Source organism: Pongo abelii, chromosome 15 (genome assembly GCF_028885655.2).
Source record: "Pongo abelii isolate AG06213 chromosome 15, NHGRI_mPonAbe1-v2.0_pri, whole genome shotgun sequence".
NCBI classification, from domain to species: Eukaryota; Metazoa; Chordata; class Mammalia; order Primates; family Hominidae; genus Pongo; species Pongo abelii.
The window spans coordinates 92,813,360-92,838,903 of NC_072000.2; the positions used below are offsets into that span (position 1 = coordinate 92,813,360).

Here is a 25,544-nt window from a genome sequence, read left to right on the forward strand (position 1 = left end):
ATCACTGATTACAAAAATATTTTGTGACCTTTGGTTACAGTGTTCTAAGGACTAATTACTAGAAAATCCATCATGACAAAGTGAATATTCAATCCATTTAAGCAAATTTACCATAATATCAAGCCTCATGTCTCATAAATTAATATTACTCTTAGCACTCTGAAAACTAGTATCTTATATTCAAAAACCCTGAATATTAGCTTATTTTTATAAGACTCTTGAGATAAAAAGAAAACTAGTACATACTAGTTTTAACATCAGGTGATTACAACTGCTTTTACTAGCTTTTATAAATAATTTCATTTCTTTGTTACTGGAAAGTATTCAAGCTGTTAATGAAAAATAAATGTCTCTTTTCCAAAAGATATTCCATTCTTCCAGTATTTATTTTGGTGAGACAAGTCTGCATGGCGTGTCTGGGTTTAAAAAAAAAAAATACTCCTTAACTGCACATTAATATATTCCTTAAAATTAGTGCCCACAAATTAGCCAGGTGTGGTGGCAGGTGCCTGTAATCCCAGCTACTCAGGACGCTGAGGCAGGAGAATCACTTGAGCCAAGGGGGCGGAGGTTGCAGTGAGCCGAGATCACGCCACTGCACTCCAGCCTGGGCGACAGAGTAAGACTCCATCTCAAAAAAAAAAAAAAAAAAAATAGTGCCCAGAATTTGAAGACGCTGCATTTTTGCAGCCTCGAAATTTACTTTGTCTCTGGTTATTCTTCATTGTCAGGACTAGGTTTAGGCAAACTGGGTCCTGTGAACCCTGTGTTCAGTCTAGCAGAGACTCACTGTCTAGATGGACTGAACTTAAACTTTTAAAGTACTATAAATTCACAAGGATTGCCAACAGAATTCTCTGTCAACAAACTCCAACAACATGTCCATAGTTGCCCAGCCTGGGGCAAAAATAAAACACAAAACCCAAGGATGCAGAGCTTCAGCACATGGGCGGCCCTCCCACACTGACAGCTATCTTGGCGCTCTTGCCGCAGCACCCAGTGTGGAGGCAAACACTGCCCACTGTAGTAGCCGGCTCTACTAACAAAACAAACTACAAAAGCGTGTACCTGCCAAAGTGCTTGACCCAGGCAGCCAAGCCATCAGTTCTAATAGTCTAACCTTCTCTTTCTTCTTGGCATTGTTCTTATAAATGCAGTTTACTCTGAGACCAGCTATCCTCAACTTGGCATACAAGAGAAAACCATGTAACTGTTGGCTGTGGTTTCCAAACTTTTTGGGCAGTTACTATGTTGATGGGTGCTGCTAAATAACTGAGAAGAAATCACTAGAATCTGTGCGCCAAAGAAGACAAAATAAAAATTAAAAAGGCTGAGCCAGGCGTGGTGGCGCATGCCTGTGTAGTCCCAGCGACTTGGGAGGCTGAGGTAGGAGGATCCCTTGAATCCAGGAGTTCGTGGCTGTAGTGCACTACGATCCCATCTGCGAATTCCCACCATATTCCACCTGGGAAACTGGGACAGTAGGACCTGGTGTCTTTAAAAAAAAGAAAAAAGGCTGCCAGCCCAAGTAAAATCAATATTATTTATTGAAACTGTGCTAAGGACTGTACATGATTATCTCATGGAATGTGAACACCAAACCCATAAGGGAGGTCCAGTTATTATCCTGATTTTACAGATAAGAAAAGTGATACGTAGGTTCAGTAAGTTGCTCCTGGTCACATGGCAAACAAGTAGTAGAACTGGCATTTGAACCAGCAGGTCTGTCAGATTCCTGAGTGTATGTGTCTAACAATCATGTGTCCAACCTGCTCCCCAACCCCAACTAATCTGTAAGCTCCGTGGAGGCAAGATGTGGTATCCCTGGTGCCTTTGCTGAGCAAATGAATGACTAACAAGTGAGGACTGAAGTGATGCTTATTACTAAGCATTTATAGCTGAGCTTGTATTTCTAAGCCTCGTCTAAATTTTGCTTTGTAAGTTTCCTTTCTTATACAATGTAAGGGAGTTAAGATTTTGACAAACAAAAAAATGCCATTGATAGCTCATGCACTAATAGATAGTTCAAGGAATAGATTCCTTCCTGTAATCCCAGGTACTTAGGAGGCTGAGATGTGAGGATCGCTTGAGGCCAGGGGTTTAAGACCAGCCTGGGCAACATAGCAAGACCCCATCTCTAAAAAACAAACAAAAAAATTAGCCAGGCATGGTGGCACATGCTTATAATCCTGGCTACTTCAGAAGCTGAGGGCTGAGGCCAGTGGATCCCTTAAGCCCAGGAGTCTGAGGTTACAGTGAGCTATGATCACACCATTGCACTCCAGCCTGGAAGACAGAGCAAGACCCTGTCTCTTTAAAAAAAAAAAAAAAAAAAAAGTGTTAGATGGTGGAAATACCTAGCAAATGTTTGTCTCAATGACTTACCTTTTGAGCTCACTATAGTAAGGGTAAGGAAGAATAAATGCTCTCCTCCCAGCCTACACTTGGGTAGACCAGGGCTGCATCCAAGCTGCTTACAGGTCACTGACTTGGCTCTGAGATGCCTGCTCCTACTGTTCACCCCCTTACCAAACCCCACCTTAGGTGTAGCTTCCTGGCACTGTGGGAAGGGAGAGGAACAAAGCCAGCAGAGACCATCTCAGGTAACTGGGAAGGAATACTGATGGAGGGAGAGGCCCTAGTGTCACTCCAGCCCTATGACATGTGTGGTTTTCTGTTTTTTTTTTTGGAGACGAAGTCTTGCTCTGTCGCCCAGGCTGAAGTGCAGTGGTGTGATCCTGGCTCACTGCAACCTCCACCTCCCAGGCTCAAGCGATTCTCCTGCCTCAGCCTTCCGAGCAGCTGGGATTATAGGCGCCTACCACCACGCCAGGCTAAGTTTTGCATTTTTAGTAGAGACGGGGTTTCACCATGTTGGCCAGGCTAGTCTTGAACTCCTGGCCTCAGATAATCCACCTGCCTCAGCCTCTCAAAGTGCTGGGATTACAGGCATGAGCCACCGCGACCGGCCAACGTGTGGTTTTCCAGGGTGACACTGACCTTTATCCATATAAGAACCCACTCAGAAAAAGCCGCTGCCTCTCCTCGGCTCCACCAGGGGTCCATGTCCCCATACCCAGAGGTCCCATTGTTTGGCCTTGTGGCTGCTCCTCCTCTCCCCTCCCACCTCTTCCTGCCCTGCTCCTTCACATGGATCCATGGAACTACTGGGTCTTCTCTACACTTCCGGGGCTCAGGGGACTGGAATGGGATAGGGGCTGCTCCATCTTCTTCCAGACTTCCTATAGCCTCTTCAAGCCCTGCAGTAGGCCAAGAAGAAGACGGGGTAAACCCTTTCCCTTTCCAGGCAGGGCCTAGTCTAGTCAGTCTCCTGATTACAAAAGTCTCCGGAACCAAGGTGGACACTGGCTGCTATGTTCACCGACACCCCTGAGCTACAGGGAGCACTCACCAGCCATCTCACTGCGCTCAGCAAGTGGCCTGCTGCAGTCTGAAATACAAGTTTCCCTTCTGGAGAAAGTCTCTTGAACCCTCTATCACTTGGCTTTGCAGGTGCAAGGATACCATCCTCCCTTTCCCTCACAGAAAAGGACAGGGGAGCCACCTACACCAAGGGGCCTCTCACGACTCCCCAACTCTCCCAGCATTTTCCTTATATAAATCAGGGAGGGTGATTACAGCATGACCAGTTCTGGGGCTTAGAGTGAGAGACAGTGGGTTTGAAGCAAATTTCTGACCTAACAGGTTGACATTATTATGTCATTTAATTCCCAATTCAACCCTAAAGGAATATTAAGTATAAAAGTCTCAATATCCTCACTTTATAATTTTAAAAAGACAGATTGTTGTCCATCTAACATTTTTAAGGTTTGGATAACGATCATTCTGTTATCTAATGCACTTTGTTAGGGGGTGGAGGGGGAAGGCTGTTGGATTATGCCATTGTATAAATACTAAAATATAGTTATCTGGGTCAAGATTAGATGAGTCACATAAGGCCATCCCAAGCAGCAATAAACTATAGGTCAGGACTGGGGGTGAAGGGGACACCCTGGGATTACAGTTCCCTTCTGTGCAAGTCGAGTCTATCTCCTGGGCCACCAGTCACCCCAGCCCAAACCAGATGTCCCGAAGCCACTGTCCAGTTCCAGGCCAGGGGCAGTTTTGTTAAATGCCTGTCACGCTTTAGTTTACCCATCTGGCCCATGACAGCAAGTCTACCAATACTGCAGAATCATAATATTGGAACATGACTAAATGGTCTATATTGAGAGCCTTTAAAACATGGCCATAACAATTAAAGTTCTTTTCATTTTATTATCAAGCAAAATTTTAAAAGCTAATATTAAAAGCTTCATTTACTTTATGTGGGAAACAAACGCTCAAAATGAAATATATTAGTTCCCTACAGAATGAATCATAAGTAATTACATAGGAATAGCTCATGGAAATCAACTGCCACAATCTATTGGATATATAGAGATTGAAAGCAAATTTTGGAAAACAGCCCTTTAAACATAACTATTCCATTTTAAAAAGAATCAGGTGTTCCTTATTTAGGTATAATATATGCAACTGATGACATTAATGTAGTTTTGTTCACACTTGCCAATAAATAGCAATATTCCAAAAACTAGAGCTGAATTTCTAAGACTCAATCATTCACCATAATCAATCATTTGTTGCTTTTCCCTCTTCCCTCTTTTACTTATTACAAGTTGTTAATTTGCAAGAAAAAAAAAAAAAAACAAGCACTAACCACCAACCAATATGGATGCCTCATGGAAAGGGATTATGTTTTATGGTTTATTCAAAATGTAGATTCTCCACTATTTTCCAGAGAAGAAATGAACTGAGGTAATAATGGCTCAATATTATGAACACTTAACTTATTAAAGTCTTTAAAATGAAAATGCTGTGGTCCAACAGACTGCATTATCTACTGCTTGAATCTTAGAACTTACTTCTGCGTAGAAATCATGCCACATATGGCTGGATAACCAGGCCAGCCCCAGGGAACCCCAAAGGCAAGTAGCACTACTGAATATCACCACCAGGGGGAACACTTTCATATGCAAATACACCCAGGCCCCTAGCGGAAACCGCTTCCCATATTTACAAAGAAAGCAGGTTCCTCCTCCCTGTCAGTGCTTACGAAAATCCCATCACCAGACCAGCGGTGGGGACTCATGCAAACATGGTGCAGGGGATGGCAGAGAAGACACAGGGACTGGGCCATACATGCAAACCACTGGGCAGCTCCCCATCCGGGTGGGCATCCCCGCATGTTATCTTTACACTGCTGCTCCTGCCCAGAGTTTCTCTCACACCCTGCAAGACAGAAGGCACTTCCACAGCCTTTCTCCTTCCTTCCTGGTGCTAAGGGACAAAATGCCCTTGTTAGACGTTGCCTCCACCCCATGCCTCATTTACAATCTGTAATAAAAGGAAAAGACAAAGGAGCAAAAGTGCTCTTCTCCCCTGTGACTCCCATCACTGCCACACTCCGGCTCCCATCGTTCATTAAGCCCTTACGCACCGGGCACCTTGCCAGACAGGGGACATGAAGATGAGGAAGAGGAGACCCTGCCCTCATGGAGCTTCATCAAACAAGAGAGACAGATCAAATGAAAATGATCTGTCAACTGATATCTGTCAATATGAAAAGAGCAGGCAGGAACTACTCTTAACAGGCTAGCACAGCAGCTAAGAGCACAGGCTCTAGTCTTGCTGCTCCACTTACTAGTTGTGTGGCAGGGCAAGACATTTCACTTCTCTAAGTCTCCATACCTTCATCAATAATGGGATAGTAATAATTGTGCCCAACAGGGTTACTGTAAGGATTAAAGAAAATAAAAGCTCTCAGTATAATGCTTGACATGGAGCAAACATTTACTAAATTATTGTTATGAATTATTCAGGTCATTGTTATAAAAGAGGTAGAAAAAACAACTTTCAGAGTGGTATTGAGGACTAAGCAAACTGAATGCTTGGTGGTGTCTACGGGGGCTGTATTTTAAACTCAATCTTGAAGAATGACTAAGAGTCTGTCAGAGAAGGGAAGGAAGGACATTTTAGCAAAGGCCTGGGCTGGGGGCATTCACATGATAAGGAAAGACGCCTTCCTGGAGTCAGACTCCAAGGCCAAATGGGCTGGGGCAGCTAAGTCCAGAGAAGGACCTCAGGAGTCTGCCCTTAATCCTGTACCCAGGACGGGGCGGGTGAGAGGCACATGCTCAGATTTGTTCCTGACATGTAACTTCAAGAGCAGTGCTACATACAGTGCTACATATTTTGCTTATCTATCCAGAAGACTGACTGCAGACAGATGAGATAGGGCATGGGGGGCCAAGTGGGAAGCAGCTCCAGGAGGCACCTCCAGAAATGGACCAGGGACAAGAGGACAGCTTAAAGAAAGGTTGTGGGAATTGAGTGAAACATTTCAGGTCTCAGCTTATATATCACTTGGCTGGGTAGCCTTTCCTATCTTGGCAGTTCTGGGTGATGTACTGTTTTCCTAAGGGATCTTACAGCACACCAAGACATCTCGAATCAGAGCTCTTAACACTTCTATCTATAGATTAGTTTAACAAATTCATTAAGGCCGACAGTGAGCCAGGCCCTTGCTTGGCACGGGGAAAATAGCACTGAAGGCAGGGAAGACTGTCTGTCCTCAAGCACTGCTCTAGAGCTTACCTGCTGGCAGGGGATACAGGCAAACAAGCAAACAAACAAATACAGAAATTCACGTGGTGCTAAGTGCTATAAAGAACAAAAAAAAGTTAGAGGGTAAAGAGACAGATCGTAGTGGAAGGGGGGCACCATAGGACAATCAGGGACAGCCTCTGAAGAGGGTCATATCTGACCAGACAGCAGGCTGCAATGAGGGAGCAAGGCAGGTGGAGACCTGGGAAAAGAGCAAGGACAGCATCCCCTAGGGTGAGGCACATCTGCGGCCTAGCCAGGATACCACTGTGGCTGGAACAGAGCAAGTAGGGAGGAGGATAAAAGACATAAGGTTGGAACCAGGTAAGGACCACACTGTGTATGGCCTCGTACTTTTATTAGAAGTAAAATGGGGCCAGGCATGGTGGCTCACACCTGTCCAGCACTTTGGGAGGCCAGGGCAGGAGGATCCTTCAAGTCCAGAAGTTTGAGACTGGTCTGGGTAACATAAGGAGATCCTGCCTCTATAAAAAACATCAAAAAATTAACCAGGTACACACCTGTGGTACCAGCTACTCAGGAGGCTGAGGTGGGAGGATCACGTGAGCCCAGGGAGGTTGAGAGGCTGCTGTGAGCTGTGATCATGCCACTGTACTCAGCCTGGGTGATAGAGCTGTCTCAAAAACAAACTAAAAAAATTACTTAAAAAAAGAAGTGGAATGCCAAAGGAGGGTTAAGAAGAGTGAAAGGATCTGGGCAGGGCGCGGTGGCTCAAGCCTGTAATCCCAGCACTTTGGGAGGCCGAGGCGGGTGGATCACGAGGTCAGGAAATCAAGACCATCCTGGCCAACATGGTGAAACCCCATCTCTACTAAAAATACAAAAAATTAGCTGGGCGTGGTGGCGTGTGCCTGTAGTCCCAGCTACTCAAGAGGCTGAGGCAGGAGAATCACTTGAACCCGGGAGGCGGAGGTTGCAGTGAGCCAAGATCGTGCCACTGCACTCCGGCCTGGGTGACAGAGCGAGACTCTATCTCCCAAAAAAAAAAAAAAAAAAAGAGTGTCAGGATCTGATTCCGGTTAAACTAAGATCATTCTGGCTGACATATGGAAAATAAGCTACAAGCTACAGGCAGCGAAGGCACAGAAACAGGAAAGTCAGAAGGATACCTCAATATTCTGATGAGAAGTAGTGGCAGCTAGCACTAAGCTGTTAGCACAAGTGGTAAAAATGGTTGGGTTTCATACCACATCCAATTCATCAGCAAGTTCTGCCAGCTCTACCTTCAGAATATACAGGCAGTAGTATATATTCACCACAACTTTCAGAATGGTATTGAGGACTAAGCAAACTAAATGCTTGTGGTAGGATGCAGAAGTCAAGAGCTCAAGGACGGCTGGGCACGGTGGCTCATGCCTGTAATCCCAGCACTTTGGGAGGCCAAGGCAGGCAGATCACCTGAAGTCAGAAGTTCAAGACCAGCCTGAACAACAAGGAGAAACCCTGTCTCTACTAAAAATACAAAATTAGTGGGGTGTGGTGGTGCATGCCTGTAATCCCAGCTACTCGGGAGGCTGAGGCAGGAGAATCACTTGAACTGGGAGCTCAGGGGGAGGACAGGTCAGGAGAAGCCCCCTAGAGGAACAGATTTGGAGAAAAGGCCTCAGGACCAAACCAGCAAAGGTGACTGAGAAGAAACAGCCTAGAAAGAGCAAGCCGAGCAGGTGGTAGTGTCCTGGCAGCCAAAGAAGAGCAGGATTCCGGAAGGATGGAAGGAGCTGTTGGAGGATCAGTACTGCGGAGCGGTCAAGTAAGAGAACTCATACAATGATCACTGGACGAAAGTCACCTGACCACAACAAGCAGCGTCAGTAACGTGGAGGCTTAGGGAAAACAGGATGGAAGGAAGGAAACAAACAAGCATACACAACTCTCTTGAGGAAACCTGCCATTAAGGAAAGCAGAGATATGGTGCAGAGGCTGGAGGGGAGTATAGATGAAGGACAATATTTTACATGTGCAGTATCACCATGTGCTTTATTGATCTGGCAGACAGTAAGAAGCCCATGTGAGCTAAGAAAAATGCACACCAGGAAGGAGGGGCAAAAATTCTTCAGATGGCTGGGAAAGCTGAATAATCTTTAATGACTCAAAATACTGACCAGAGGATTGATTTAAACAAATAAAGGATATTATTCCCTTTTTACCTTTCAAGAATTACAATGGTTCTTGTAACTAGTTGAAATAAATCTTAGAGGCATACAATGTAGTTATTAGAAGTTGGTCCAAAGCTAAAATGAGGAAAACAGCTATAGGATCAAAAAAAGATGTCAACTGATAAAATGTCTTTCTTGATGATACAGTATACTCAAGATTACAATTTCTAAATTCATTATTTTTGATAATTTCCATGAGCAGGACATACTTACAGGTTACAATGGTTTAGTCTGTAAAACTTGTGTCGCGCAACACAGAGTCTCCAAATGTATTTTGCTGTTTCCATGTCTTCCTAGCAAACAAAACAGGCATAAAGCAATATGAAAGCACACATACAACTTGATACGTTTAATGCAGAGTTTGTCAAAAGACATAATGGGTGACATCATATGACAAAGTCACTTTCAGAACACTATAAGCCTTTCATTTTCCAACACTGGGCCCATGGTATGAATACCACAAGTAGGATTTAATTTATGAAGACAAAACAATCTGTTCTAACAGTGTGATTCTCATATTAAACAGTTTCAAAATGACTTGGGAATCTAAAAACTATAAAAATACCAACTTTTATTCTTGCCAAATATACTCAAAGACATTTTTAAACAAAAATATGACTCAGTAACTCAATATTGCCTTTGTCAAGAGAGCAAAAGCAAGTAACTGTTAAATAACATTTCTTCAGAGCTATTCATTTATCAATGAAATTCAAGATATCAGTGCTTACTTTCTCCCCCACACAATCCCTGAAGTTTAATTTAAAGGTTATCATGATCAGACAGTAGTTATCCAAAGACTCATTCACTCAGCATTTACTGAGCAGCCACTTTTTGCTAACTGCCATTTTGCAAAATGCTATATGATAAAACTGCATGTTTTATACAATTATGAAATATTATCATTTTAATGCTGCCCTGCCTCCAAACACATACAGGCACGCAGAAGTAGAACTTGTTAACTTTTAGGAAAAACATTCCATGCAGACCCCTAATGTTTACTCACAGTTTGAAACTGGATGGTCTCCTCTTTATTTGCCAGCTCTAATGCAAAAAAGGACTTGTTGTGGGACATGTTGGCAATGTCATGCCACCTAAAGAACGGCAAATAGAGAATTGGCAATGTGAGTGCCCATGGGGGAACAAGGAGATAGAATACACAAGTTTTCCCTAAGCCTGACGTGTAAGTTAGCATTTGGTAACATTTTTGAGAAAAACAAAAAAGAAAAAACACGAGACCAGCCTGGCCAATATGGTGAAACCCTGTCTCTATTAAAAATACAAAAACTAGGCCGGGGGCGGTGGCTCACGCCTGTAATCTCAGCACTTTGGGAGGCCAAGGTGGGCGGATCACGAGGTCAGGAGATGGAGACCATCCTGGCTAACACGGTGAAACCCCATCTCTACTAAAAATACAAAAAAAAAAAAAAAAACCTCACCAGGCATGGTAGCAGGTACCTGTAGGCCCAGCTACTTGGGAGGCTGAGGCGGGAGAACGGTGTGAACCCGGGAGGCAGAGCTTGCAGTGAGCCGAGATCGCACCACTGCACTCCAACCTGGGCGACAGAGCGAGACGCCGTCTCAAAAAAAAAAAACCAAAAAAAAAAAAAACAAACAAAAACTAGGTCAGGCTTGGTGGCTCACGCCTGTAATCTGAGCACTTTGGGAGGCCGAGGCAGGTGGATCACCTGAGGTCAGGAGTTTCAGACTCCTGGCCAACATGGTGAAACCCTGTCTCTACTAAGAATACAAAAAAAATTAGCTGGGCGTGGTGGTGGGCACCTGCAATCCCAGCTACTTGGGAGGCTGAGGCAGGAGAATCGCTTGAACTCAGGAGGCGGAGGTTGCAGTGAGCTGAGACAGCACCATCGCACTCCAGTGTGGGCAACAAAAATGAAACTCTGTCTAAAAAAAAAAAAAAATTACAAAAACTAGGCCAGGCGAGGTGGCAGGCACCTGTAATCCCAGCTACTTGGGAGGCTGAGGCAGAAGAATCGTCTGAACCTGGGAGGCAGAAGTTGCAGTGAACCAAGATTGTGCCACTGCATGCCAGCCTGGGCAACAGAACGAGACTGTCTCAAAAAAAACCAAAACAGAAAAAAAAAAAAAAAAAAACAGTGGTTTTAATCAGCTAGCCTGAATGTTCTAATTGAAGTAACAGCAGCTAGTTGAAAAAGTAAACTCATGTATAATAAATGAGGGAAAAGAGAATTTAAAAGATGTAAAATGTATCATTCTCATGCATCAGATTTGCTTGATGGAAGATCCCTCTCTTAGCTGATTGCCAATGCCCCATTTATTCATTCAACAAAATAAAAGACACCTATTATAACAATGCCAGAAATCGCAGCAGGTCCTAGGGACACTAAGATTAGTGAGTTACAGTGCTTCCCTCAAATTAGCACAGTTGGAGGGAAAGGTGGGAGAAAGAACACAGAAGCAAACAAGAACTTTTAAGTGCTGCAGGTATTAAAATAAGGCACAAAAGTGGGGGAAGTGTGCTCTGAAAAGCTTCAGGGTGAAGATAAATTTGAAATGCCAGGAACTCAAAGAGTGAACTATTCTGGAAGTGATCACTAGGATTCAAAATCTTATACTTTCTAATTTTATCATATTAGCTTTTATATGTTAATATTTGATTTTATTACATAATCAGAATTTTATAAAAAGAAAAAATTATGGAAGAAAAAATTTTATCCTTCTCCATTAGATTTATTTATTTTAAATGTATTAAAATAAAATCAACTTAGTACTGATTCCGTGTTTGTTAAATCTAAAGATTATTAGCATTACATTAAGGCAACTGTGAAAATTCCTATCTAGTGATAAAGGAAGCCAGGCAGATGCCTCAAGTTTCCATGTGACACTTTGGGCACCATCAGAGCCCTGCTCTTCAGGTGAAGCCACAGATCCATTTTCCTCTCCTCTCCCTGACCCCCAACTCAGCATGTTGGGAAGGGTTAATATAAGCGGCTTGGGGACGAGAGAGCAATTGCCAAAGGGGAGCCACCCAGCCCAGGGCAGTGCATTCTAGGAATGGGGTTCTGCTCCCCAAGTGATGCATACTCTCTGAGGTCATAATCACCATGGAGAATTCATGGCTCAAGAGGCAGTAAAGCAAAGGAAGTGAGGAAGGAGATGTCAGTTTAGAGAAAAAGCTCTTCAAAGGCCAAACTAGTTCTCAAGAAGAAATGGTAGGAGTGGTTTAGAAAGCTTGAGTAGTGTGTGTGTTGTGGGGCGGGCAGTGAGTAGGGGGTGGAGAGAATAAAAGCTGTTTAATACAGCGATTAAGAGCCCACGCATAAAGTGGAGGATCCAAGTTCTAGTCCTAGTTATGCCAGTTAATAACCGGGTGACCATGGACAAATCACAACTTTTCTAAGCCTCAATTATCACATGTGCAAAGTGGTGGTAATACCTACTGCTGAGAGTGTTATGAAGATTACACTTAAAAAATTCACAAAAAATGCTCAGCATAGTTTATCTGACTCATGATAAGCACTCAACAAATGGTAGACACAAAGGAACCAAAAAACAGAAGTGATAGAATATGTTTTCCTGCCTTATAAAAACAATATAAGCTTTTGGTTGGACGTGAACTTTGGATTTTCCAGATTACAGATTTTAAGGAATTAAAGGTAGGGATTGTACAATATGGTGCAACTTACTATCTTTAAGATACAAATTAGAACGCAGAATACTATAAAGGAAATTAAAATCACCTATAGTTTCATTGTTCAGAGTCAGTTACTATTAGCACGTCGCTATATATTCTTTCCAACTTTCTTCACATTCCAAGATTTCCACAAATGAATAGTATCTTTTTTTATATCAGCAACAAAAACCAACATTATAAAAAATAATAGAAATTTCCTTAGATACTGGTATTTTAGGAATTTTGGTACAAAACTATAGTCAAAACAAAGCTCTATATTTTTCATAGGAAATAGCCCTACAGGCTGGGCACAGTGGGCTCACACCTGGAATCCCAGCACTCTGGGAGGCAGGCAGATAGCTTGAGCCCAAGAGTTTAAGACTAGCCTGGGCAACATGGTAAAACTGCCTCTACAAAAAATACAAAAATTAGCCAGGCATGGTGGCATTAGCCTGTAGTCCTAGCCACTCAGGAAGCTGGGATGGGAGGATCACTTCAGCCTGGGAGGTCAAGGCTGCAGTGAGTGGTGACTGTACCACTGCACTCTAGCCTGGGCAACAGAGTGAGACCTTGCCTCACAATAAATAAATTAACCAATAAATAGCCTTGGAAACCAGAGCTCAAATTAAACATTCATATCAAAGCAAAGAATGGCCTCCATATAGCACAAAAAGGGTCACACATTTTTAAGCATTTTATAATAGGCTGTCATTATAGGTCTTATACTCTGGACATTCAGTTTTGAACAAAGTGGCTTATTGAAAAGGACTGTTGCATTCAGATGGCATTTTTTTCCTAGCAAGGGAATTATTTCCATTTTTTAATGAGACCTTGGTATAGACTTGTGAACAATTTAACTGCTGTAAGTACTAAAAAATATATCACCAACAGGAGCCATAGAAAACATACAAAAAGAGGTAAGAAAAATACCTAAATACCACAGGATGCCTTCCATTCTTGTGTTTCACAAAGATACCTTCAAGACACGCTCCAATGGATATGTCACTTCCTTGGCTATCCTACAAGGAGAAAGCAGAAGAAGAAACACCCAGGAAGCAGATGCAGAGGAACTGCTGCTAGAGTTCCCTGGACTGGTTTCCCAGATGTAGAAAGTTCCGAAGACCTACAGAGTAACTATTCAGGAAGACAAAAGTCTGAATGAGATCTATGATCTTATAGGTAAGTATAAAAATTGAAAAAGTTTGGCCCTCCTTAGGAACTCTATTTCAAGACCATTTCAAAGTATGAACCACAAAATGGGAATGTGTTTTACCACAAAACTTTGGTCACCAGGACCTCAGCTTTTAAGTTTCCAGAGTGTTCCATGTCCTCAGCCTTTGCACATAAGGACATCCTTGGATTTCCCCATGATTTTCTCAAATTTGTGAGCCTAACTTTAAAGAGCCCCAGCTGCCAAGCCACACTTACCTTAGCAGGGTAGCTCTCTTCTCCATAGCCATCCATTCTCTCTACCTCCTGCATGTACAGCATTTCAGCATCAGGAGCTGTGAGCCCTCTGCAACCCAAAAGAAGCAAGATTGTTCACAAAGCAAGCTTAAAATGGTTTAAAATAAAGCTTTTCTTAAAACCTATATGTCAATTTAGCATAAGACATTATAAACATTTCACGTTTCTAAGCATCTATAATTGGTTATATCAATCTATTGATATTTACTGAAAACCAGTATGTGCAAAGCACTGTGCTGAATGCTGAGGGTATCACATGAGATCCTGCTCTCTATACTTAAGGCAGATGAGCGGGAAGGTGGGGGATAAAACAACTCCCTAAAAAATCTTAGGGTGAAATCTTGAACTTTTCTTAAACCACCAAGTAATTGCTTATTATCCCAAATATCAGGGCTGGGCATGGTGACTCATGCCTGTAACCGCAGCACCTTGGGAAGCCAAGGAGAAAGGACCACCTGAGGCCAGCAGTTTGAGACCAGCCTGGGCAACATAGTGAAACCTTGTCACTACAAAAAAAAAAAAAAAAATGTTTTAAATTAGCCAGGCATGGTGGTGCACATCTATAGTCCCAGCTGCTTGGAAGGCGGAGGTGGGAGGACTGCTTGAGCCCAGGAGTTCAAGGATGCAGTGAGCTATGATCGCTCCACTGCACGCCAGTCTGGGCAAAAACAACAACAACAAAAAAAAAACAAAAATAAAAACAACAAAATATCAGGCATTACTGAGAATTATGTGCTAAATGTCGAACGCAGGGAATAAGGGTATGAGGAGGCTACATGAAAACCCCTCTTCGCTCAGGTGAGCGCAGCACTACTAGGATGGGTAGGAAGGCAGTGTGGGTAAAGGAGGAGTGCCCAAGTGCATGCAGACTTGCATCTCCAGCCTCATCTTCCGATGCTCCTCCCTGTCCTCAAGGCACCCACACTGCAGCCATCCCAAACTCTGCATCTCTTCAGACAGAATATGTTCCCTAGCCCCTCTGGGCTTTTGCACATGAGAATCCCTCTTCTTGGTGTGCCTGTGACTCACTTGTGGACCCGGCCAATCCCTAATATCCTTCAAGATTCCGTCTATGCATCATTTCCTCTGGGTCACCTTCTGGGATTCCCCAGTGCCGCAGCTCCATGCAGTCCCAACACATTCCGCCCATACCCCTCTAACTGCACTCATTATCTTCTTATATGTATTATAATTACTATAGTGGGTTGTCCTGCCAGCCCTCATATTGCAGGGCTGGGAATGCACTCTTAGAAGAAATTATTCTATTTATCTTTGTGCCATAGCATCCAGCACTCTTACTCTGCCTAATGCAGAATAAGAACACTAAGCTATCTTTTAAGGAAATGCACAAATGAATAAATGGAAGTGACAAAAGGCAGGGCAATGTGTGCCTGAGGCACCAATTAAGCTAGAAAAGAAATGGTTCATGTGGTTCTGCTGTCCAGCAGAAGGTAAAGCTGGGAAGGCAGGATTTAACCAACTTGTGGGAGGCCTTTTATCCCAGGGTAATGAACTTGTGCTAGTAGACAGCATGAAAATACCCATGAGCACGTGGAAGGAGAAGGAGAGAGGTAAGAAGAAAGTGATATTCTAGGGAGATTAATCTTTTGTGAGTCACTGTGTGGATTTGAGTGGAGAGAGACTAGAGGCAAAAGTTTATTTTATTTGGAAGGGGATAAGCAATAGGTTCTACTGAAACTGATCTGCTTTCAATTCCCACCTCTACCACATGTAGAGGTAACTAAATCTTTTTTTTTTTTTTTTTTGGCTCTGTCGCCAGGCTGAGTGCAGTGGCACGATCTCAGCTCACTGCAACCTCCGCCTCCCAGGTTCAAGCGAATCCCCTGCCTCAGCCTTCTGAGTAGCTGAGGCTACCAGTGTGCGCCACCACACCTGGCTAAGTTTTTGAATTTTAGTGGAGACAGGGTTTCACCATGTTTGCCAGGATGGTCTCGATCTCCTGACCTTGTGATCTGCCACCTCAGCCTCCCAAAGTGCTGGGATTACAGGCGTGAGCCACTGCTCCCGGCCAGAGATAACTAAATCTTTTTGAGCTTGGTTTCCCCATCTGGTAAGATGGAGATAATAATGTTTATCTTAATGAGTAGTTATAAAAATTTAATGATAGAGTACAGACAGTCCTCAACTTATGATGGTTCAACTGAATGACTTTCAACTTTACAATGGTACAAAGGTGGTACAAATTCAGTAGGACCCACACTGAATTTGTACTTTGAGGACCCACATAACTATTCTGTTTTTCACTTTCAGTACAGTATTCAACAAATTATATGAGATATTCAACATTATAAAATATATTACAGGCTTTGTGTTAGATGATTTTGCCCAACCGTATGCTAATGTAAGTGTTCTGAGAACAGGTAGGGTAGGCTAGGCTAAGCTATGATGTTCAGCAGGACTGGTGTATTAAATACATCTCGACTTAGAGTATTTTCAACTTACTATGGGTTTATCAGGACTTAAGCCCATCATAAGTCAAGGAGCATCTGTATGTGGAACTGTGTGGTAGTTGGTTTAGAATAAGACCTAGCATTATCTAGAAGAGTATTTTTTCTTACAGGCAACACAGAGATTCATCATGAAAGAAAGTCAATATGTACAAGTATACAAAGGTATGCAGAAGCATAGTTCAGAGTAACAAGCACCATAGCTCTTAGCATAGCTCCCCAGGTGACAGACACAGCTTCCATAGGTATAGAGAGGGAAGTAACCCTGTACTTGCTAAGCTGTATCATAAAAGAAAACAAATCATCCTAATTTTACATTAACCTACACAGGATGGGGTTATCAAACAAACCTTTACTATATGCAGTAAACAATGGGCACCCTTCAATGACTGGCTGCTTTCAACTTCCTCAGTGTCCTCACTGGTAAAACATGGACAATAAATGAGTAATATGGGTAAGTGCTTACTTAGAACAGCACATGGCACATAGTGAGTGCTATATAAATGTTGGCTACTTGTAATAGCAGCAGCAGTAATGTTCCAAATTTAGCTGGGCAAATAAATATTAATCATGTAAATTAAATATTTAATTGAATATTTCAAATTCAAGCAGACATTGGTTCTATGCTATTTCCATGTCTTATTTCTTAGAGTTACCTGTATTTCTGATGTAGTAAGGCCACTTTTTGGGTTGCTTCTTCCAGTACTTTTTCATCTTGTAACCATCCCTGAAGAAAACACACAGTGGTAAGTATGTGACAATTCACCCCAATTTCTTAGAAGGAATCATGGCCATTGACTGTGAATGACTCTCGTCACTATCAGGCAAAATTATGACTATTGTTACTATATGGGAGCTTTGCTTACATAGGTAATCATCTTTCTAAGGAATTAAGTGGCTTCTCACAAGAACCAAAAAAAAAAAACAAAACTTGCCCCACCTTCTCAATTCATCCCAGGGAAAGTTTCAGCTGAGTTATTTCAAGTTGGTGATAGTAGTCAGCCAGTCCTGAGCCCAGCAAGATAAAAACATCTTGTGCGTTCTCTGGCTGGCTGTGTAGACACTCAGAAGAGCATACCACACCTTCCTTAGTTGTTGCAATGCAGTTTCCATGTCCCTTCCGTCAGTAATGACTTTATAAAAGTAGAAGGCAGTGTCTTTGTCATCTACTTTTTAAATTGCTGATGAGAAGCAACATTCATTCCTCAATATAATTTTGTAAGGTTTCAAACCTTCAGTTAAAAGCAAAACCTGTGCATGCTTCCTGAGAAGCTGAAAATGAATCCTTCTTTTAAAACTCACATTCAAATAGAAAACAAATGTCTCCAGGCACAATGCAGTGACTACAGACCCTTCAGTTTCTGTGGGTTCACAAGGACCAAGATGACTACAACAGGGAAAGCAGTCACACTTGAGATGTTTATAAGAGGAAATTTTTTTTTATAATCCTATTCCTGACAGTAAGTCTATCATACGGATTTCATTTCAGGGATTATTAAGGGTACAGGAATAAACTGTTTCTTTTAAAAGGCCCAGTGTCAAAAGAAGTCTTACCACAGGAAACAAGGCAAATTTCTGAAGAAAGTCCTGGGATTCATACTGATCAAAGTCACCAAAATCCGCTATATAGAATGACAAATATTCACGTTAATTATATTTAAATTGCATTGCAAAATATGCACAACAAAATTCAATATGCAGTATATCTAGATGGTATGCTAATATTTCAGAAGTCAAATCTGTTATAGCTATAAAAAGTATATTTTAAAAGTATCTTTTTAAAAATGTTAATTAGGTAGATATGAGTCTTGGCTTGGAAAAATGCCTACGAATTAAATAAAAAAACAAGTTGCAAGCTGTATGTAATATGATCTCATTTTATAGTTAAAATGCAAACAAAACCTACCCTGTAATCATATATGCTTGCTTATGTACAGGAAAATGTCAAGGAGAAACCAAATTGTCAACAGTACTGATGACCTCTGGGGAATGGACTTAGACTACTTGAATATATTACAGCATGATATATTTGTTTTGAAATTTTTAATCTTTTTTAAAAATTGACAATTCAGCAAAATGCTTATGAAAAAGTAATTCTTAAAGCCAAAAATGATACTTAAGAAAATCTAAAGTACCTTGAAAAGGAATGTGGCTCCATGTGCATCAGGCATTTGTTTAAAAATGATACATGTCTCCATGCCTGCTTATAGCTGAAGGAGTTTTATTAATAATTATTCTGATTAAGCCAGTTATTATTTGAAATAATGTCCCATCAGAAATCTTCCCAGCCAGGCACAGTGGCTCACAACTATAATCCCAGCACTTCAGTAAGCCAAGGAGGGAGGATAGCTTGAGCCAAAGAGTCTGAGACCAGCCTAGCAACATAGCAAGACCCTATCTCTACAAAAAATTTTAAAAATTAGCCAGGCATGGTAGTGCACACCTGTAGTCACAGCTACTTGGGAGGCTCGGGTGGGAGGATCACTTGAGCACAGTAGGTTGTGGCTGCAGTGCGCCACAATCACATCACTGCACTCGAGCCTGGGCAACAGAGTAAGACTGTCTCCAAAAAAAAGAAAATACACACATACATGTAAATACATGTATATCAGATATGTAAAAATGAAAAAAATAAACAATTCAAAAATGCTGGTGAAATGCAGAATCTTTATTTATATATGTACATTTTAAAGATGAGCTCTTGCTATGTTGCCCAGGCTGGTCTCGAACTCCTGGACTCAAGCAATCCTCCCACATTGGCCTCCCAAAGTGCTGGGATTAGAGGCGTGAGACACCGCACCCAGCCATCTTTATCTATTATGATTGATGATATTACTGCATAATTCAGGACAACCATTTAAGAAACCAAAAAAGTGGGAGTGGGGTGAGGGATAAAAGACTATACATGGGGTACAGGGTACACTGCTCAGGTGATGGGTACATCCAAATCTCAGAAATCACCACTAAAGAACTTATTCATGTAACCATGGCCAGCCACGGTGGCTCACATCTATAATCCCAGCACTTTGGAAGGCTGAGGCAGGTGGATCACCTGAGGTCAGGAGTTTGAGACCAGCCTGGCCAACATGGTGAAACCCCATCTTTACTAAAAATACAAAAATTAGTTGGGTCTGTGTGGTGGCAGGTATCTGTAATCCCAGGTACTCGGGAGGCTGAGGCAGGAGAATCGCTTGAACCCAGGAGGCGGAGGAGGTTGCAGTGAGCTGAGATCATGCCACTGCACTCCAGCCTGGTCCATAGAGCGAGACTCCATCTCAAAAAAAAAGTAACTAAATAAATAAGAACTTATTCATGTAAGCAAACACCACCTGTTCCCCAAAAACCTATTGAAATAAATAAAAAGAAACCAAACATATGAAGTATACTTAAACTGTAAGTGAATATAACCTCATCAAACTCACTGACTGGCATATCTTTCTTCTTAAAATATGACCTATTAGCAGATAAAGTCTTTGAACTAGATGAATACATAGCATAGTATTAATAAATGCATATGTATATAGTCATGTGTCACTTAAGGATGGGAATGTGTTGAGAAAGGCATCATTAGATTTTGTCACTGTGCAAACATCAGAGTATACTTACACAAACCTAGGTGGTGTAGCCTACTACACATCTAGGCTATATTGTATAACCTATTGCTCATAGAAGCCTATACAGCATGTTACTGTACTGAATACTGTAGGCAACTGTAACACAATGGTATTTGTGTATCTAAACACAGAAAAGGCACACTAAAAATATAGTGTTATAATTTTATGGGACCACTGTCCTGTATGAGGTCTTTTGTTGAACGAAATGTCATTCGGCATATGATTGCACATATATGTGTGTATACACACATATATACATACTTCTATTTATCGTACTGTTTGCTCTGTTGACCTATAACATGATTAACTTCCAGAAGTCTCATATTTCATTGAGGTATTCCAAGTTCATTTTTTCCCAAAAGGAAGCCCCTTAGATAACAGAATATTTCACTAATATATAAACACTACTAAAGATGTATACAGACAGTTAACTTAAAAATCCCTTGCTATTTTGTTGCAACACATTTTAATCTGATAGAACCATTTCATTATGAATTGATCTTATTTACCTTGAACAGCTAAGCCTGCTAGCTGAATTGCTTGTTCTAAGGTACAAGGAATACTTCCTTCCAAGATATCTTTCTTCAGTTGCAGATAATACTGATACCTATAAAAAATGTCAGTTGTATAAGGTCAATGTCAATATTATCTCATTGAGACACAATGCATTTAACCATAATTTGGTAGAGAAGCATAAACCAGTGAAATAAAACCTTAATCCCACATGTGTTTTTTTGTTTTTTTGTTTTTTTTTTTTAGATAGGGTCTCCCTTTGTTGCCTAGGATTGAGTGCAGTGGCATGATTACTGCTTACTGTAGCCTCGACCTCCCTAAGCTTAGGTGATCCTCCCACCTCAGCCTCCTGAGTAGCTGGGACTACAGGTGCACACCACTATGCCTGACAAATTTTTCTATTTTTTATAGAGATGGGAGTTTCACCATGTTGCCCAGGCTGTTCTTGAACTCCTGGGCTCAAGCAATCCTAGTGCTTGGATTCAAAATGTTGGGACTACGGACATGAATCACCACACAGAGCCCCTAGATGGTTTCAAACAAGGATGAGAAAGTCCTCAACCACATGACACTTACACATATACTTTAATCAATCTAATGAGTTACTTATCCTAGATTATAGTTATTTCAAAATTAAAACGATCCTATAAGACAATTAGTCATCTGCTTCATGCCCTGTAAAACAGTCCCTACAATTTCTTTTTAGTTGGAGAAATGGAAAGCCAGTGGCTAATCTTTACTTTAAAAACTCTGACTAGTAACTTAGTAATATAAGAGTTTGCTTACCTTGTTTGGTAGAAGTTCCCTAGCACTGGAAAGTAAAGCCAGAGAAAAATGTTTCTGATATTTCAGACCAGGCTGATATTAAAATGTTTCTGATAAAATCCCTCAAAACAGCTGTTAAGATACTTTCTTAATATCTGGTAATGTGGGTTGACTTCTGTATACCACCCTGTTTGTACTTTCAATATACAGGGCATCAATTACCAGAACAAGGTTTAGAGTCAAGTAGACCTGAACTCTCCAAATTAGTATTCTGCACGAACTTGGGCAAGTCATAATCTGGTGAATTTAAATTCTATCACCAGTAAAATGAGGGTACCATCACCCCTTCACAGGACTGAACATACTCAAATAACAATATATGTGAAGGACTAAGAGCATAGCCGGCTAACAGCAGCTGTTATCAATCACGTACTTGAAGCCACTCACTTCTCCATTTTGATAAAGCTCTAGAGTGAATATTTACTACTTCCTTTTATTTATTTGCTCAACAGGTAATTACTGAGGTCTATTATATGTTAAGCATTATTCTAGATGCTGGGGATACCGTACTAAATGGAAATCACAGACACTCTGCCAGTGCAGTCTATGGAGCCATCTGGAATCCAAACTGTCCTCCGTATTTGGTGCCTGTGAAGTGCAGCCCAGTTACAGTTCATGTTTGAATTCCTCTGACAGCCCACCCCTTTAATCATTTCATATGAGTCTTTATCATCTTATTTCAGCCACAGACATGTAAACCTCTGTTCTTTATTACCGAAGAACCTAACCAAAACACCATCCATTTAAGTAAGAAGAATTTGGATCCAGCTTTTCTCCTTCCACCTGCTAACAGCCAAACCCATGGATTTCCCTCTATAGCTAATGGGATGCTGGCAGTTCTGGGATCCACCAAAGAGAAAAACTTGAGATTTTCTATACTGCAGCTCCTTTCAGAAGCTTATCTGAGGGAGAGCGTGTTTAGGGAAGTCTATCTATTGAACATGCTATTCACATATTCCATTCTAAATATTCTAGGCCTTTTCCTTAAATCAAAAACACTAGAAAGGGCTGGGTGCGGCGGCTCATGCCTGTAATCCCAGCATTTTGGGAGGCCAAGGCGGGCGGATCACTTGAGGTCAGAAGTTGGAGACCAGGCTGGCCAACATGGTGAAACCCCATCTCTACTAAAAATACAAAAATTAGCCAGGCGTGGTGGCACATGCCTGTAGTCCCAGCTACTTGAGAGGCTGAGGCAGGAGAATCGCTTGAACCCAGGAAGCAGAGGTTGCAGTGAGCTGAGATGGTGCCATTGCACTCCAGCCTGGGCATCACAGAGAGACTCTGTCTCAAAACAAAAAACATGAAAAAGCAACATACTTGGACCCAATTAATGTAGCCTTCCACAAAAATATTTTTGCCTTACATTATACTGTTATGAGAATTGATTCTTCCATATTTGCTCTAACTTTTTCATTTCTGGTTCAATGTCTTATATAAAAATCACACCTGAAAGTTTCTGTTTAAATGACATACCAGGAAAATGTGTCATGCTTGCAAACAGGTATGCTTCTTTGTGTTACATAATGAATGACGGAACTCATGTTTCTTCTTTTGCTTTGGCTGCCATTAAGCTCACAGCTAAAATCCAGGCATAATCACACTCATTATTATCCCTCTTAATTGCTTTCTCCACTATTTAATAATAGTTACCTTTAAGTGATGAAGAGCTGGAGCTCAGAGATTAAGCAACATGCTCAAATGCACAGAGCCAGACTGAGCTGGAGTTTGAATCCCCAGGTCTGAATGACCCAAAGGTCTTGTTCTTAACCATGACAAATCTACAGTTATAGATATTTCTAGTATTTTTAATCATTTGGTATTTTACATGACAGTCCACAAAACACAATGGTTGAGAGCAAGGACTCAGGAGCCAGCCTGCTTGAGTCCCAGATCCAGTACATACTAGCAGTGTGACCTTGGGCAAGGTGTTCAACCCTTCTGTGTCTTGGTTTTCTCATCTACAAAATAGAGATAATAGCACCTACATCATAGGATTTGTTATGAGAATTAAATTAATAAAGTACTTGGGACAGTGTCTAATATACAGTAAAAAACATGTGGTTGTTATTATATGTTATTGTATTATCCCTCAAATCCTTTAATGGAAGCAACTAGGGATGGATGAATGGATGGATAGATGGATGGATGGATACACAGATAGATTTTTTTTTTTCTGAGACAGGGTCTTGCTCTATAGTCCAGGCTGGAGTGCAATGGCGTAATCATGGCTCACTACAGCCTCAACCTCCTGGACTCAAGTGATCCTCGAGCCTCAGCCTTCTGAGTAGTTGGGACCACAGGTGTACACCACCACACCTAGCTAAATTGTTTTTAATTTTTTGTAGAAACAGGGTCTCTCTATGTTGCCTGGGCTGGTCTCAAACTCCTGAGCTCAAGCGATCCTCCTACCTCGGCCACCCAAAGTGCTGGGATTATAGGCATGAGCCACCACACCCAGCCATAAGTATGTTTTTCTTAAAGAAGTATTTACTGTAGGAGCAGATGGCCAAGAAATTACACTTCAATGACATTATCACTTTCTGCTAAAGTGATTAAAAAAACACTTTTTGCTAAAATTTCTATATATTGGTGGGGCTGAAGATGGCTTATAAATATGTTATTTCAATATTTTTGCAGGCCGGGTACGGTGGCTCATGCCTGTAATCCCAGCACTTTGGGAGGCCGAGGCAGGTGGATCATGAGGTCAGGAGGTCGAGACCATCCTAGCCAACATGGTGAAACCCCATCTCCACTAAAAAATACAAAAATTAGCCGGGCATGGTGGTGGGCACCTGTAATCCCAGCTACTTTGGAGGCTGAGGCAGGAGAATTGCTTGAACCCGGGAGTCAGACGTTGCAGTGAGCCAAGATAGCGCCACTGCACTCCAGCCTGGCAACCAAGCAACAAGAAGAATGAAATAATAGGAAAAAAACAAAGCAGTAATGAAATGTAACATGCAGACCTGAATTCAAAACTGTCAGCCAAGGAATAAAAGAAATTGCAAGTTTTAACTCAAAAGCAAGTATTCCATAAACTTGCCCGAAAGTCAAAATATGCTGATTAAATATTTTATCTAAATCTGTATCAAGTTACTGATCAACTTTCCAATATATTTCATACAATATATGACAATAATTATATAATAAATTAGGTGACCCCATTTTGCACAACAGAAATTCCAAATAATGTATGAAGAGGCAGCCTTTTCTCTTCATCTGTTTTTCTTAGACTAGTAATAGAAGGCAATGTGTAGGCATCAGCATTTTTATTTTTTAAGTTTTATTTTGGAAATTCTGAAACATATGTATAGACATTAAGTATAGTCACCCCATCTCCTTATCATGGTGCCTCACCCATCAACCTTATGCCTACCACGTTTCTCCATCCATCCTGTCCTTTGCCCCCTCCACCGCCAGTGTTTTACAGCAAATCCCAGAGATCGTGCCACCTGTAAGTACTTCGGTACATATCCCTAAAAGGTAAGCTTTATCTTTTAAAACTGTGACTACATTTTTATCACACCCAACAAAATGAACATCTTCATACTACCCAATATCTGATTCATATGCAATTTTCATGATTGCCTCAAAAATGCATTTTTACAATTTTCTTAAATTAGAATCCAAACAAGGTCTACAGATTACACTTAATGGATGTTTCTAAATCTCTCTTGCTATAAAAAAGAAAGTTTTTATTACCTTTTATTTTCATGTTATTAACAGAAATGGAGCCATTTGTCATGTAGAATTTCCTGCCTTCTGGACTTTTCTGATTGTAGTCTCATGGGGTCATTTGGCAAGTTTGCATGTTCTCACATCTTTCCTGAAAACTAATCATTAGATTTAGAGCAGCACTGTCTAATAGAACATTCTGCAGTGATAGAAATTATCTATATCTGCACTGCCCAATATAGTAGCCATTAGCCACATGTGGCTATTCAGTACCTGAACTGTAGCTAGTGCAAGAAAATTTTTAATTGTATTAATTTTAATTAACTTTAAATAGCCACATGTAGCTAACAACTACCTTATTGAACAGTGCAGACAAGAAGCTTGCTTCGATACCAGTTCATTTTAGCCATTTTCATTGGTGGTGCCTGGTACTTCCTGATGCATCACATCAGAAGAAATGGTATTTGGTTGTCCCACTTACAGTGATGCT

The 25,544-nt window shown here is 41.4% G+C and overlaps 1 protein-coding gene across 3 annotated transcripts in view; it reads right to left on the bottom strand.

Annotated features, from left to right (window-relative positions):
- The window catches only part of PTPN21 (protein tyrosine phosphatase non-receptor type 21), a 90,274-nt gene that overhangs the window by 23,257 nt on the left and 41,473 nt on the right, over positions 1-25,544 (bottom strand). For 2 of the 3 annotated variants that reach the window (XM_063715674.1, XM_024231683.3), the window contains exons 4-10: positions 20,554-20,651; positions 17,985-18,052; positions 17,087-17,157; positions 13,924-14,011; positions 13,426-13,514; positions 9,847-9,934; positions 9,057-9,136 (exon numbers count right to left, since the gene is read on the bottom strand). In XM_063715674.1, the coding sequence (XP_063571744.1) occupies positions 9,057-9,136; positions 9,847-9,934; positions 13,426-13,514; positions 13,924-14,011; positions 17,087-17,157; positions 17,985-18,052; positions 20,554-20,651 (582 nt within the window). Of the gene's footprint in view, positions 1-9,056; positions 9,137-9,846; positions 9,935-13,425; positions 13,515-13,923; positions 14,012-17,086; positions 17,158-17,984; positions 18,053-20,553; positions 20,652-25,081; positions 25,213-25,544 lie in introns of all 3 variants that reach the window. The other variant, XM_054530359.2, reaches the window with a different exon arrangement.